The sequence below is a fragment of the Episyrphus balteatus genome, chromosome 3 (genome assembly GCF_945859705.1).
Source record: "Episyrphus balteatus chromosome 3, idEpiBalt1.1, whole genome shotgun sequence".
Taxonomy (NCBI): Eukaryota; Metazoa; Arthropoda; class Insecta; order Diptera; family Syrphidae; genus Episyrphus; species Episyrphus balteatus.
The window spans coordinates 35,537,427-35,552,340 of record NC_079136.1 but is presented as its reverse complement, the minus strand read 5'-3'; the positions used below and the strand labels follow the sequence as shown (position 1 = coordinate 35,552,340).

General features: G+C 29.5%; 2 protein-coding genes across 4 annotated transcripts; one reads left to right on the top strand and one right to left on the bottom strand.

Moving 5' to 3' along the window:
• Window positions 1-1,900: 1,900 nt before the first annotated feature.
• Window positions 1,901-10,083, bottom strand: LOC129915274 (uncharacterized). Its single transcript, XM_055994760.1, has 5 exons — window positions 9,874-10,083; window positions 3,115-3,247; window positions 2,897-3,047; window positions 2,634-2,823; window positions 1,901-2,213 (listed from the first exon to the last, which is right to left on the bottom strand). Exons 1-5 carry the CDS (start codon window positions 9,960-9,962, stop codon window positions 2,042-2,044), a joined length of 735 nt encoding a protein of 244 aa, XP_055850735.1. The 5' UTR covers window positions 9,963-10,083; the 3' UTR covers window positions 1,901-2,041.
• A 978-nt stretch (window positions 10,084-11,061) lies between these two features.
• Window positions 11,062-14,914, top strand: LOC129916395 (uncharacterized). 3 transcript variants are annotated; one of them, XM_055996298.1, is made up of 4 exons: window positions 11,062-11,229; window positions 11,297-11,517; window positions 13,223-13,522; window positions 14,896-14,914. In XM_055996298.1, the coding sequence occupies exons 1-3, from the start codon at window positions 11,192-11,194 to the stop codon at window positions 13,513-13,515; spliced, it is 552 nt and encodes a 183-aa protein (XP_055852273.1). In that variant the 5' UTR covers window positions 11,062-11,191; the 3' UTR covers window positions 13,516-13,522; window positions 14,896-14,914. The 3 variants fall into 3 exon arrangements, with proteins under 3 accessions (XP_055852273.1, XP_055852274.1, XP_055852272.1); XM_055996299.1 differs by lacking the exon at window positions 14,896-14,914 and adding an exon at window positions 13,942-14,068; XM_055996297.1 differs by lacking the exon at window positions 14,896-14,914 and having other exon boundaries at window positions 13,223-13,887.

The following is a 14,914-nucleotide window of genomic DNA, read 5'->3' as shown; positions in this document are numbered from 1 at the left end:
TATTCCATAGAAAAAGCCTTGATTGAAAGATAATCAAGTGTGAACAAACCGGCACTAAATGTTTTTGAACGATCAAGGATTAAGGCAAAAAGTTCCGAAAGGTATACTAAAATGTTTGGTCATTTGTAAAAAAAATATTCGCAACACTACTTTATCTTCGGTTCCAACACTCGTCTTTAATGAAACTCTTTTAGTAAGTTCTGTTGGGAAAGCTTATTTTCTTTCAAGGTGTTCTTCTTCTTTTATTAGTGTTATTTTTGCTAGTGATGGGAACTATCGAATAAAAACTATGAAACTATCGATAGTTGTAAAATATTCATTCATTCGATAGTTTTTCATTTATTAAGATACTATTTTCATTAGAATAGTTTTCTCATTCGATAGTTTTTTCATTCTAATAGTTTTTTTTATTCGATAGTTCTTTTATTCGAATAGTTTTTTTTATTCGATATTTTTTTCACTCAAATAGTTTTTTTATACGATAGTTTCTCAATCGAATAGTTTTCATAACGATAGTTTTTTCATTCGAATAGTTTTATTAAACGATAGTTTTCTCATTCGAATAATTTTCTTAAACGTTAATTTTTTCATTCAAATAGTCTTTTTTACACGATAGTTTTTTCATCAAAATAGTTTTTTTATACGATAGTTTTCTCATTCGAATAGTTTTCTTAAACGATAGTTTTTTTAAAGATAGTTTTATAAGATAGTTTTTTCATTCGAATAGTTTTTTTTTATTCGATAGATTATTCGATAGTTAATTCGATAGTTTTTATCCGATAGTTTATTCGATAGTTTATTCGATAGTTTATTCGATAGTTTATGCGATAGTTTATTCTATAGTTTTATTCGAATGATTAAAGTAATGAATGAATGAACTATTCGATAGTGCAAATCATTCAGTTACTAACTATCGATAGTTCAAATCATTCGATAGTTCCCATTTATATTTTTGATACTAACAATGGTGTTGGCAATTTTTTGTTGTTGTAAAATTTAGACATTTTTCAGCGAAGCTATTGATGTAGAAATATGCAATCAAGTTCATCTAGCAGGAAAACGCCGAAATCTCAAAAACTACAATTTGCGAGGTACTTCTCTTCGTGAGAAAGGGGACGATATATCTTTCAGCCTGCTTGTTATTGTTAGACAAATGTGTCACAAATTAAAAAAGTGTCGCTTTTAAATTAGATTTATATTCGAGTTCGAAAGGTCAAGATCTACATTCGTATTAGATTCATCTTTATTATATGAATATTTAGTTTTATGATTTTCTTATTTTACTTCACCTTAAAAATTGTGTTTTGTGAGTTCTGACACTATCCGTCTCAACTTGCGATGCGTATGTGGCTTTTAGTAGCTATCCAATACATCGCAGTAATTTAGATATAAAAACTATTCTACGAACATTTATCTTTAAAAACGGCAATAACAAAATTTTGTATCAAGCTAACAATTTGCCAAAGTTAAAACACTTAAAAAATATTCTAAATGACAAATTTCAGCGCTTTTTAATTTCACGAAAAGTGATTTCGAATAAAAATCGCAATTGAGAAATCGAGTATACAGAAAAATGAATTCAATTGATTTGTAATTTCGATATCCATTCGATTTCACTGCTCTTCTCTTCAAAATTCAATTCAATTTTCGATTCTTGATTCAAAGACGATTTTTGATTCTTAGAAGTAAATATGGTGCATTCTAATAGAGAGGATGCAACTGCACTGGTCGGTCACTGTGGCGTATACGTACTTTCTTCTCTTTATGTGTAAATGTTTGTTCGTAAAATTTGTACGTATAAGAAAAAAAAAACGTAAATTTAAGTTTTAACATTTTGTTTAAATTAAAAAATCTAAAATCATAAAAGCCTTTTAATTAATTAACTGTGCTTTCACTTTATTTTCAACCCAAACGAAAATTAACAAAAAATAAAATGTCACAAATTAATTACAAATCTGTTGAATGACACATCCCCCATTGAAACACCTCAGTAAAATAAAAAAAAAAAAAACAAATTTGTTGTTATTGTTGTTGATTCTAATTAATTTTTAGGTGTTTTTGGCAAAAGTGTTGTAACAACATTCATCGCTGTTTTACTGTCCACCGGGCATGATGAGTAAATCACTTCACATTCCTTCCCATTGAGCTTTTTACCATTTTCAAGGGCTTCCTTAATAGCAGTGCCATCCAATAAGTAATCCACCAAAGAGTTTCTAAAAATAGAAAATTAAAGACGTGTTAATGTTTATTAATAGTAGACAAAAGAAAAAAACAATGACGAAAACTATTTTTATCTGAAAATTCTAATCCGTGGCGGAAAAGTTGGCGTACTCCACACATGATAAAGCAAACAAAACAAATCTGCCCCAATCAGTCGATTCCCGATAGTTGAACAAGTCCCAAAATAGCATTATGATCAATTAATTGGAAATGTGTTCTGTTTGTGTAGAATGCTCTGGTATTTTTATTACCGACTGAACTCGCTCAGGTAAACAAAAGGTGATTCTGTGCTCTGAGTCTGCATAGCTATTTTTGATCTTGTCGAACACAGGAAATGACCGATCATTTAATCGAGTTGCCAACAAGTTGCTTGATTTTATTTTGAAGACATTTTTAAGAAAAAGTCAACTTACTCTGACAAAGTGTGAATTATATGATCGATTTGATCATCGGATCCAGCTTTCATACTTGATTCTGTTGAACGGACATAGGAGCAAACAGCTCGCTGCATACAACTTGTCGAATCGATGTTATTCTGTCCGAGTATGTCATCAATCTTATTCATCATGTTGGCAAGGCCTGAAAGATCACCCTCAGCGTCACCTAAAAATGAAAACATTTCCATCATTAGCATTTCATGATGATGTTATTGAGATTGATAAATTTGTTCTTATACTTCTGGCATAGCTTCCGTAGCCTCCGTGGAATGCTGATATTATTTTTGGAATAATAAGAATAGCTCCGATGCCAACTAGAGTTCCAAGGACAACCCCGCCAAGATCAAGTTTAATTGGATTGTAGGCAGATATACCAGTCCCAGAATAACCCTTGATGATTTTTTGAATTAATAAAAAGGGAAAACGGAAATCGTATATTTATTGATGTTTTTCTTACATTGAGATGACCATATCCGGTTGTATAACCGAGTCTTTCAAGTCTTTCCTTGTTGGCTGTGTTTTCAGCTAATGAATCGTTTTTCTTTTCATTGAAGTATTGTCGTCGCCATTGAGTGTTGTCGTTGTAGGAGCTGTTTGAAAAATACATACAAAATTTGAGAAAAACGTCTAAAGTGTTTAGTTTTTGAAAATTAAAATGCAAGTTTCCAAACGACAAATCAATTTGAAAAAAAAACACTTAAAGTCTGCTGTTTTTTAAATCTAAAAAATGTTTTCGACAATTTTTTTTTATTTTGGGGAAAAAACATTTGGAACAATGATTTGAGATTATTTTTCTATTTAAATTAATTTATCTTATATTTCATGTTTTTAGATGATTTTTAAAATTGTGGAAGAAATTTAACAATTTAATAATAGCTATTTGAAAGCTTCAAAAATCTATTGTTCGAATATCTTCAAAAAAATTAAAGAAGATTAATTGGTTCAAGTGAAACGACAACAAAAAATAGAAATATTTATCAATGTTTGAAAATGAGATTTTTAAAAGTTAAAGTAGCTCAATTATTTATAATATTATGGATGTACTTGAGTTTGACATTGATCTATTGGAAGTTGCTCAAGAAATGTAGTTCTCTTCTTATTCAATTAAGTTTTATGGTAGTCAATACTTTACACTCTACTTAAGTTTGAAAAAAATGTGTTTCCATACAATACAGACTTTCTGGCGGCCGATAATATGAAAATATGTATATTTGTATATGAAAGTGCGCAAACTATAACGATTTGGTATTTGCTCTAAAAATAACTTTGATGTGCACACATAAAACTATAGTATTTACTACGTTCGCGATAATTTTGTCGGCCCAGTGTACAGTGGTTCCGTAGTCAGAGCCGGTTTTAGGGGGTGGGGCAGCCTGGGCCGTCGCCCAGGGGCGCAAGAATTGAGGGGCCCCGCCCCGAACTTTTACAAATGTTATATACATAACGAAGTCTTTCCAATCGATGTTTTATTTTTTTTTTTACATTCACAAAGGCGCCCCAATTTGTTTCTATTTTACATTTTCAACGGCGCTCGTATTGTTTTTCCTAAACTTTTTGAAGAATGAAGGCGCCCCCCAATTTTGGGTTAATTTATTTGGCTTCTGGAAGGACAATGGTGTCCAAAATCTTCGTTCATCTTTGAAGAACAAGGTGCCCCAATTTCTTTTGAAAGACTAAAGCAATCCTAATATTCCTCCTACCAATTTAATTTTTGCAAAGGTGCCCCTATAATAATCAATAAGGAAAGAGAAGGGAGACGGACAGAATCCCGAAATTAAAAATCCAGAAAGCCCAAAATATAGAAAACCCTCTCCCCCCTTCAGAGGGCACTCTAAGTCATTTCAATTAACTGTGAAAAAAATCAGAGTTTCTCGGGTTTTCATTTTACATCGAACACCTCAGAGCTTTAGTTTCATCAGCGAACATCGAACACAGAGGAAATAACTCTGGTTGAAAAAGGAGCTACAAAAAACGCTTGACAACGAATTCGGAGCGACCCAGAGTGCCCTAGAGCTCACAACGAACAAACCTTATACTTATAAAGGTATGTTGTTTTCGATTGGCAGTCCGGAAGCGCCTGGAATCATTAAGAAGCGTGTTGCAAGTTTTTTATTCTCCTAGTGAAAAAACAAAAACAAAATATTTGATTTTTCACCAATACAGATATTAAATTTTAGAATTGGGTGGAAGCGATTCAAAGTTTTTTATTGGATTTCAGAATGAGTGAATCATTGAGTGATTCCAATCGAAAACGACATTAATGTACCTAGTTGAAAAAGTTTTTGAAAAAATATTGTTCAAATAAAACCAACTGTACCTAATCTTTAAATGTGTTTAAACAAAAAAGTCAGAGATAAATGTAGTCTTGTCAATTGAGCCTAAATGACATGAATAATTAATTTTTTTTTAAGTTAACCTTTTTAAGTTAATACACTGCACATTTTTAATAAATGCATTAACAAGTATATGAGAGGTAAGACATAATCTGCTATTGCTTTTTTTCGTGATTTTAAAAAATTGTTTTTAGATGAATTTTTTTTTAGAGGCGCCACTTGCAATCTTGCCCAGGGGCGCCGGTAGTACTTAAACCGGCACTGTCCGTAGTAGTCCATAGAGTAAATATTATCTGATTTCTGATGATATCAAACAAATTTTAAATATCTTCACTTTTGGCATTAGAATAGAAGGTGTCACATGAATTGCTTTTAGTTTTTTAGCTACGCTCAAGTAAGAGTAAGATTTTTTTTCTATGCAGAATAAAGTTGAAAGTATGAACTCTTGTTTATAACATTATATTTTAATTTTAATTACTTTTTACCTACGAACTAGTCCTTACAAGATTGGTTTCTCATTTGTTTTCTCAATTCATTTTTTGTGTAGTTTCCGAACTAGTGTCTAATGTGATACATTTCAATAATTGATTGATTAACAAAATGCTAGCTTCAAAATGGGAACCAGAATAACAGTTTTTATTTTGTTCATTAAATGTTTAAATTAGAAATTTAGTTTTTGCCAAAAAGGTTTTAAAAGATGCGATTTTATATAAAAGATGCATATTTTATATAAAAAAATAAAAATAAAATGAAAAGCAAGTATGTATAATCTAAACCAAAATGTACCTACAACTAGTTTAAAATACACCTTAGCATCTATAAGGGTGCTTTTTTTTTTAAATAAATTTATATTATTTTGGCTTGACATAATCCAAAATATCCACAGTAGAATTTGAGTTACTTATGGCGTTTTCGATTGGCAGTCCGGAAGCGTCCGGAATCATTCTGAAAAAATTTTATTCACACAAAACTGTCAGTTTTGTACGAATAAAACGCTTTCAGAATGATTCCGGACGCTTCCGGACTGCCAATCGAAAACGCCATTATAATACAAAATTGAAACATTATAAAATCAAAAAATTCAACAAAATTATTATTTTTCTGTGCACAAAATTATATTTTGTAAAAGATAATTTAAATATGATGAACTTGAGCCTAAAAAAGAAAAGATAAATGATTTAACTTTTTTGAGATACATAATATCAATCTCGAAACGAAGATAGAAAAGCTCCTTTAAAAATGTATTAAAGAACTATGCAGAATTTTACTAACTGAAATATTAAATATTCATTTCAATGGGTGGGATGTTGCTAGTGATTAAAAATTAAATGTGATGATTTTTTAAATGAAGTAAAATTTATAAAAATAAAAAAAAAATGAATTTACAACAATTTATTTTCATTTACAGTATAAGTACTTAAGGACTCTTGCACACCATTAATTAAAGTAATTAACATAATATTAATTAGAATTTTTAATGTAACATTATTTTTGACGGTAAGTGAATGATCAACACAGGTCAACTGTATGAAGTAAGAATTATTATTATTAAGAGGGTCACTGGGGTGTATGCGTAACCTTTTTTTTTAAATTAAAAGCCATAGATTTAGATTCTTATATTTTTCTACTCACTAGTAAGCTCAACTGATTTCATTTTGTTCTTTTTAGAGATAAGCTTTTAGGAAGTCCTATGCCTGAATTTTAGAAATTTAAACGAAATAAGCTTAGTTTCGAGATAAACGTTTTGATTGTATGGTGTCATGATTTAGCTTTTTTGTTATGAAGAACTTCTTGAAATATCCACGAGGAATTCTAATATGGAACAAAATTGTGATTTTTGAAAATGCAAATTAATGAAAACAAAGGTTAAAATTAAGGATATTGTTTAATTTAGAAATAAAAGACTTTGTTTCCGAAAAATAAACGTGACACTCGATGAGGTTAGGTTTGTGTTAATTTCTATTCCCCTTTGTTAAAAAATACAAGCGGTACTAACATCAAAGTAATTTATATAAATATTTTTCATATAAATATTTATAAAATATAGTGAGTAAATAATTTTTGGATTCATTTTAAGAATTTTAAAAATAGAAACTATATGATTTACCTTTTTTAATGAACCGATTTTTTAAGTAAAAACAACAACTTTTAAATGTTAATATGTACTTGTACATTGCTCAATAAATTTAATTACATTTCAAAAGAAATGTCCTTTAATGTAAAAAAAAAGACATTCAAGTTTTCATAAAACTGATATTAAAAAAAAAAAAACTTTTTTTAAAATGCAAAAAGATTTTTCAAAAACTTTTCTTTATTTTATTAAGGTAGGTACCTAAAACAATTTTCGTTGAAACCGTTGAATCAGTATACGAGAAAGTTGAAAATCAAGAAAACAGTTATATTGCAGGTAGTGAATAGCGATTCAAAATATGCAAAAATCACTCAAAACCCGTAACTTCCAACCCCGAAGCAAATTGATTATCTTATGCTTATGGTTTGGGCTGGTGCTCGAGAAAGGGACAGACATTCCCTGTCATCGTATGTTATGTGCAGTGTTGCCAAAAGGTCGCAAAAAAAGGGGTCACCAGACAAAAAAAAAGTCGCATATAGAAATTTTTGAAAAAATACACTCCTAATCATCAGGTTAGCACACCTGTTATAAGTTTTATATATTGGATTGTGTTTTTATTCTTGTAAAAGTGTAGCTTATTTTATGAAAGCTATTTTTCTCATCTTTGTATACACTATCACTGGACAAAAGAACTTGCACCGGAAAGATCTCTTTGAACTATTTTTAACCCCTTTTTTAAATTTCTTACTTAAAAGTATACTTTTTTTTTAATCATCAGGTTAGCACATGCCAATTGTTTTTGGTTTATCTTCAAAATTTGAAGGCGAATGACAGTTTAAATTGATTTATTTGTTCATACGGTCTTTAAAAATCAATATGGGCAAAGGAAAATCCTTATCCGTGGTAGAAAAATCAAAAAATGAGGCTTTTCGCGAATTAAGTCTTTCTATAAGTGCAATATCGAAAAAAATCGTTAGAAGTCGAAAAGTAATATCCGCGTTTTTGGCCAATAAGTCGGGGTATGGTAAAAATTATAAAGGCGGAAACAACAAAGTTATTTCGAGTGCCGACAGAAGAGCAATACTAAGAGAAGCATCAAATTCGCATCAGTCGGCTGCAAAAATAAGGGATAATGTTGGTCTACAGGCGAGTTTACCCACAATTAGAAGAGTAATTAAAAGTGCCGCACATTTAAAAAGATTAAAATTGAAGAAAAAACCTCCCCTCAACGAAGTTCGTAAAGAAAAACGCTTGAGTTTTGCGCGAGAGCACATGACATGGAACTCTGAGTAGCGATACGTGGTCTTTTCGGATGAAAAGAAATTTAATTTGGAAGGCCCAGACGGAACTTGCGAGTTACAGTTTTAAACAACAACAATGAACGCAAATACTTACAAAAATGTACTGGAAACTGCATTTCCCCATTTTCAAAATTTGTTCGGTAACTTACCATGGCATTTTCAACATGACAATGCTCCGATCCACACTGCGAGGGTGGTAAAATCATGGATTGAAGGCCAAAATATAGACTTAATACAGTGGCCGCCCTACTCACCTGACATCAACATAATAGAAAATGTGTGGGGATGGCTGGTTCGTAAGGTCTACGAGTCTGGGAAGCAATATTCTACCAAAGAGGAACTGATTGAAGCCATCAAATGCGCCTGGTCTACCATTTCCTTGGATTATATTGGAAAACTATACGCATCACTTCCAAATCGAATTTTTGAGGTCATTCTTAAAAAGGGTGGGCCGACACATTATTAAATTATTTTCAATAATGAATAAACTTCTTGGTTTCCAAGATTTTATATGTATTTTTTGACTATAAAGGTTAAAAAACTTTAAAAAACGAAATGTGCTAACCTGATGATTCATTTTTTGTGTATGCTTTTAGTAAATTAATTAATAAAACAAATAAAAAAGAATGGTAAAAAAAATTTTTTCTTTTATTTTACCTAGAATTGCATCAGATATTTAAATCATTTATTTAAAAACCTGTAGCTCATTTAGTTTTGCAGAAATAACGCACTCTAGGGGGTGTGCTAACCTGATGATTGGCAGTGTATCTAAATCTGATGAAATTCGTATAGAATTGCCAAAAAATAAGGTATTGAGAAGCATTTCAAGTTTTTTGCTCCCTTTTTCATAAATTTTATCAATTTTTTTTTTTAACTTTTCGTTCAATTTTAAGCAATTCTTTCTAGAAACGTGTGTAAACTCTGATTTTGGCTCAAACATGTTTTTTTTTTCTTTACACCCAGAGAATATGCAGAACATAAGAATATAAAGAAAAAGAACTTGTCCTCTGTTAAATATTTTTCTTCCGTGTTCCGCCTAATTTGACTCAAGTTGGATTACTTGATCGTTATAGTTGGTAATTTTAATAATTTGTACTGCATTACATAACTTATGTGTCATGTCTGATTTCGAGTACGATCTTTAAAAAAATTTAGCTGTCATTACAATTCTGTTTCATTAAATAAAGTGGAGTCTTGTAATTTTACAGTAAAAATAAGATTCGATTTTTATAGCATTCTGGGTTTTTAAATAGGATTAATTAATTTTTTTTTTAACAAGTCATTAAACTATATCAAAAATTAAAATTTTGTTATCATTTTTGTATTTTTAACTTTCAAAATATCAACAGCGCTGCTCATTTGAGAAAATTTAGTTGGTTAATCACAAAACAATCGAAAAGTGATGATAAACATTATTGAGTATTAAATTAAAAACACTTTTAAGTTCAGCTTTGTTGTACAAATTTTTTCACTTTTATATTACGATAATTAAAATTTTTAACATAACTCACTTAGGACTTTCATATTTGGCTCCAGCCTGGCTTAGTCCACTCATAGCTAATATCACAACTATCACACATGTAATCCTTTTTGTATCCATTTTCTGAAGTAGGCTATGTCCTTTTCGATTGGGTTATCCTTAGGTTGGGTTAGGTTATTCTTAATATTTTATTATTAATTCAAATTAGCTCTTTAGTGGAACTTAATATCAACAAATCCTATCACAACTTTCAACTGATAGCTTTTTTCGACAAAATGTTAGTTTTATAGTCTCAATCAGTTTGCATTTTCAAATCACTGTACCGTGGTTTATTTATTTTTTTTTTTCTTTCATTTCTTCCATAAACCGATTATTTAAGTAAATTACTGGTAAATCAACAAACGATGCACGCAATTACTTAACATCTTCGTTCAGGATTTTTGTCGTCATATTGTAAAGACTTACACTTATGGTTTTTGATAAGCAAGAGATGGCACTAAAAAAGTGCGCTTAAGGTAACCAAGCAAGTGTAACCCCCCTGACAGAAATATATGGTACTACAAACTACATACTAATATGTGGAAATGGAAGCAAAGAAATAAGTACTTTCAAAACATACCGATTATTATGACGGATGACAAAAATTTAAATTTACTTATACGTCTTCTTCGTCATTGCTTTTTGTTGACGATGACGACCGACTCGACGAAGAAGTAGACAAAAGTCAGCCATCCGAGTAATTCACTCGGTTGCGTCTTATGGTTTTGTTGTAGAAAATTATTTATTTCTTTTTCTTTTTTGTAAAATACCTACGCATTTTATAGTACGCTAGTGGCTGTCGAAATTAAAAGTGACAAATTTACTTTCAATTTGACATTTTGTTGTGGCACTTCATTTTCTTTCGTTTTTCTTTCGAGACACTCATTTCGAACATCATTATTTGTTATTATCTATATTTTTGTATCAATTTTGTGTTGTAAGAATGAGGGTTGTTGGCTTGGTTTTTAGGCTTAAATTATGTAATTTTCAACATAATATCTGAAGTGAAATATTTTTTTTTTTAATGGGAAATGATGTTTGAATTATGTGTTTAATTGGCATTAATAGTTGCTTAAATTGTTGATGGAAGATACAAAAAATATGAAAACATTTTTTTTTTAATTTAATTTGAAGATTGTAAAGTAAGAAGATTGTTGTGTTTTTAGAAACACCTTTCGGTTTTGAAAAATTTTGAACACTGTCACTATTACAAAATCAGTAAGAAACTTTATTGAAATAAACAAAAATTAGTCATCTTCTGAATAAAAATAAATTGAAAATGAAGGGAAATATTTTTCCTTCAGGATAAAATGTCAGGATCACCCTGTCATCATAGTTCTCCAACAACGTAAGTAGCTGGTATTTATTTTACATCAAACAATGAAGTTAACAGGTTGAGGCCTCTGAATTTCCAGTGAAAATAATGGAAAGAATTCATCTGATACTTCAACGTGTAATGGTGGAGTACACGTTTGTCCGTTTCAACTAGTACCACCACCTATAAACCAATTTACGTATTGCGCATTGAAACGTATTTGTCGTCAAATTTTAAAGGAGATCCTTCTTGAAGAACAAGATGAGCATTTTTTAGTTAATGGTGATTTGAAAATACCACAAGATGAAGATATAAAAAGGGGTGAGTATTCTGTTAACGAAATACCTATTTATTGGCTATCTTTAAGGAAACTGCCAAATTAAATTTTTAATCTATATTTCTTATAGATTTCTTTAAAGCCCTATTAGCACTTTCGAATCAGTAGAAAAATCTAGTAAATTGGCAAACTGTATGTGTGACGGCAGATTCATCGTTCAAGGTCCCTAATATGATTCCTTCAGTCACTGTAGCTTGTTTTTTAAACAAAATTCCGGGATTCCTTGCCTTCTTTTACCCGGAGGTTAAGATTTTAACTTCCTAGCTAATTTTAGGTAAAGAAGTTTTTTATCTTTATAATTAGTCCTGTGTGTTCTAGTTTTTTTTTTTTTTATTAGAAGTCTTTGTTACAACTCATATCTCTTTATCCGTAGTACAGTAGTACAAATAGGATTATGTAGACCAAGCACTTAAAAGCAGGTTATTGAGAAATCTCAAAACCAGTTTTATATTAAAATTATTTTAGTGAATGTTTAGAGTTGTAAATTTTCCACAAATTGGGTCTTGCCTTTTCTTCTTTTTTCGGAACCCGTCTTGTATTTTTTTTCATGCCTTGTTCTCTTTCATGTGTTAGCTAAGTTATCCCAATGCAATGGCACAACCTCTTAACTTTTTTTTCGTATTTTTAATACGAAAAATCTGACGATTGTGCGAAGAAGGCAGAAGGTTTTTTTTTTACCGAAACAGATACCTACACTTTTTGAACTTTTACATTGTCACATTAAAAGTAATAAAAAAAAAACAAATTCTCAATTAAAGAAAAAAAAAAAATGATTGCTCCTTTAAAAAAATGTGGATTATTTTATTTTCTTTTTTCCAAAAAGACAACACGGTTTTTTCTAACGAAACAGATACACTCGGGCACTCTCAAATGTCAATTAAAAACAAGAAAAACAAAAGTCTTTCAAAGAAAGAAACATGTTTAATCTTATACAAAATGTATGTACAAAATATTTAAATTTATAACATTTAAAATTTTTTTAACACAAAATTAAACTAGGATTGTCTATTTTATAAACAAATCCAAATATTTTATACAAAATCAAATGACAAATATAAAACTTTTAGTTGATTTTTCAATTTTCAAGCCAAAAAAAACTGAAAAATGACTAAAAAAAGCAAACTTATTTTCTTTTTTAGAACATGTTTAGTGCTTTTCTTCTGACATTTTCGGCTTTTAACCGAGTTCCAAAAAAACGGAGGTATTCGATTCGTCTTTATTTTTTTTTTCTGTTTGTTGTTACCACATAACTTTGGACTGAGTGAACCAAATTTGATAAATATTTTTGTATTGGAAAGCTTTTGCCTGCAGTGTGGTCCCGTTTCAATTTCAGTCCTGTCCATAAAAATTATGTATTAGAAAAACCATAAAATCCAGTTTTGATCCATACAGGCTTTAACTATTTCTCAATCTTTTGTTTCTCAAAATTAAATTGAAAAGAAATTTTTAATTAAAAAAAAAACAGTATTTTCATAATTAAAAAAATTACATTTTCGAAAAATTAAAATGCCCAGCTGCTTTGTAAATAGGACATTTTAACCCTTCATTTGGTAAAGAAAAAAGTTAATTTGGAAGAGTGCATTTTTTAAGACATACATAGTAACGTGAGAAATCTACCAAGCTGTTTTCTAAATTCACTAACTTAATGCTTAATATGTTTCTTAGTTATTGTGTTTTTTGTTTGTTTAGAAAATGATGACAAAAGTTCTTCAGCATGTTCTACTTCTTCTATGAGTGCGAAAAATAATCACGAAAGATGTTCGGAACCTATAAACATTGTTCTGAAATCTAATAAATCAACACAAACAATGAAAATGGCTAATGGAGTTGAAAACAACACTTTTATAAAAAATCGAAAAACCAATAAAGAAGTGAAGAAAAAATATGTTCTTAAACCAGAAAGGAATAAAAATGGTCTCCCAATAATATTCAATTTACGTTCAAAAGTAAGAAATGGAGAAACGTTCAAAAATAATAGCTAGAATCAATGTAAGTTTTTGAATCTTTAAAACTACATATATATATCATAAATAAAATATCACAAGAGAAATGGTTGAGGCAAATGAAAACGTAGGTTATCCAAAATGGAAGGTTTCATAACTGTGGATATATTAAAAATTGTGTAAATGTTTGGAAATAAGTTTGAATACTTTATTGAAAGAAAGCATTAATATTAACATTTTAAAAAAGGCTTGTGCTGTTTACTAGACAAATTTTTATTTGAAATGAAATTTCCTTATTCAAACATGAATATCAACTAACAATATCTAATGTATCTGACTAATTATTTGGACATGTATGCCTTCGTACAATTTTCTTGTTAATAAAATCTATTTTCGCAATTTTAATTTTAACTTTATTTGTGTTTTTACTTTATTATATTGTTTTGTTTCATTTATTATTGTTAGGGGGCGTCCGTGGGCGATCAAACGACGAAGCCAAAAATGTTGTAGGCCAAACATTTAACATGACATTTTTTTATTTATCCAAAATTTCAATGTCTTAAATGAATAATATTGTTATTGGATCGTATAATAGTATAGTGTGTTTTTGTGTGTGTATCTTCAAGGCTTGCCATTTACCCTGAACAACTTGGTTATTGACTTTCTAGCTTTCAACACATAAATGCGAAAATTTTTCGTCAACTGTCGCTTAATCACAATCCTTGAAAATTAATGACACACACACGAACTTGGTGTGAAGGTTGTTTACTTTTTGATAATTTCCAATTTTACGCACAGCACCACCATCATCATCAACAATATATTATTATAAAAATGTTTGTTTTAATTTGACTTTGGAATAAAATTTAAATATTTTCTCCGAGTTTTGTTTTTTTTTTTAATTAAAGAATAAAGAAATAAAAATAAAATTAATTTTCGAGGTAAAGCATATTCGCCTGCATTAAAAAAAATTTAAATAGTTTATGATTGGAAACATTTTTTTATTAACCCTGACATTGAAATAATTTAATTTTATAATAAAAAATGAGATTATAAAAATCTATAAAGGGCAGTGACTTTATTTCAAGGCAATAGACAGTAATTTTAACATTTTTGTGTATAGGTACATCTTTAGGAGCTCAGTAAGATAATTTATTAGACCTTTTAAAAGCATTATCAAAAGAACTTTGACTAAAATGGGTTTTAAATTAGTTAGAAATGTTAAATTTTGAATTCATCGGATATGGACTTAAGATTTCTATTTGGAAAAAGTTTCTGAATTCATTATCTACTAAATAAATGTTTCTAATATGTCTATATTCTCTTGGAAGCTTTATTTCGCAAAACATAAGCTCATTATATTTTCCATTGGCTTTTCAAATCACAAAATCGTTTACTTGTACATTTGAACTATTTTAGAAATATACAATATCACGTT

Bases quoted from the DNA above. Each gene is read 5' to 3' on its own strand.
- LOC129916395 (XM_055996298.1), top strand. From the start codon at position 11,192: ATGTCAGGATCACCCTGTCATCATAGTTCTCCAACAAC. The intron at 11,230-11,296 runs GTAAGTAGCTGG...CTGAATTTCCAG, and splicing joins CATCATAGTTCTCCAACAAC to TGAAAATAATGGAAAGAATT. The intron at 11,518-13,222 runs GTGAGTATTCTG...TTGTTTGTTTAG, and splicing joins AGATGAAGATATAAAAAGGG to AAAATGATGACAAAAGTTCT.
- LOC129915274 (XM_055994760.1), bottom strand. From the start codon at position 9,962: ATGGATACAAAAAGGATTACATGTGTGATAGTTGTGATATTAGCTATG. The intron at 3,048-3,114 runs GTAAGAAAAACA...AAAATCATCAAG, and splicing joins CCGGATATGGTCATCTCAAT to GGTTATTCTGGGACTGGTAT. The intron at 2,824-2,896 runs GTATAAGAACAA...TTTCATTTTTAG, and splicing joins CTACGGAAGCTATGCCAGAA to GTGACGCTGAGGGTGATCTT.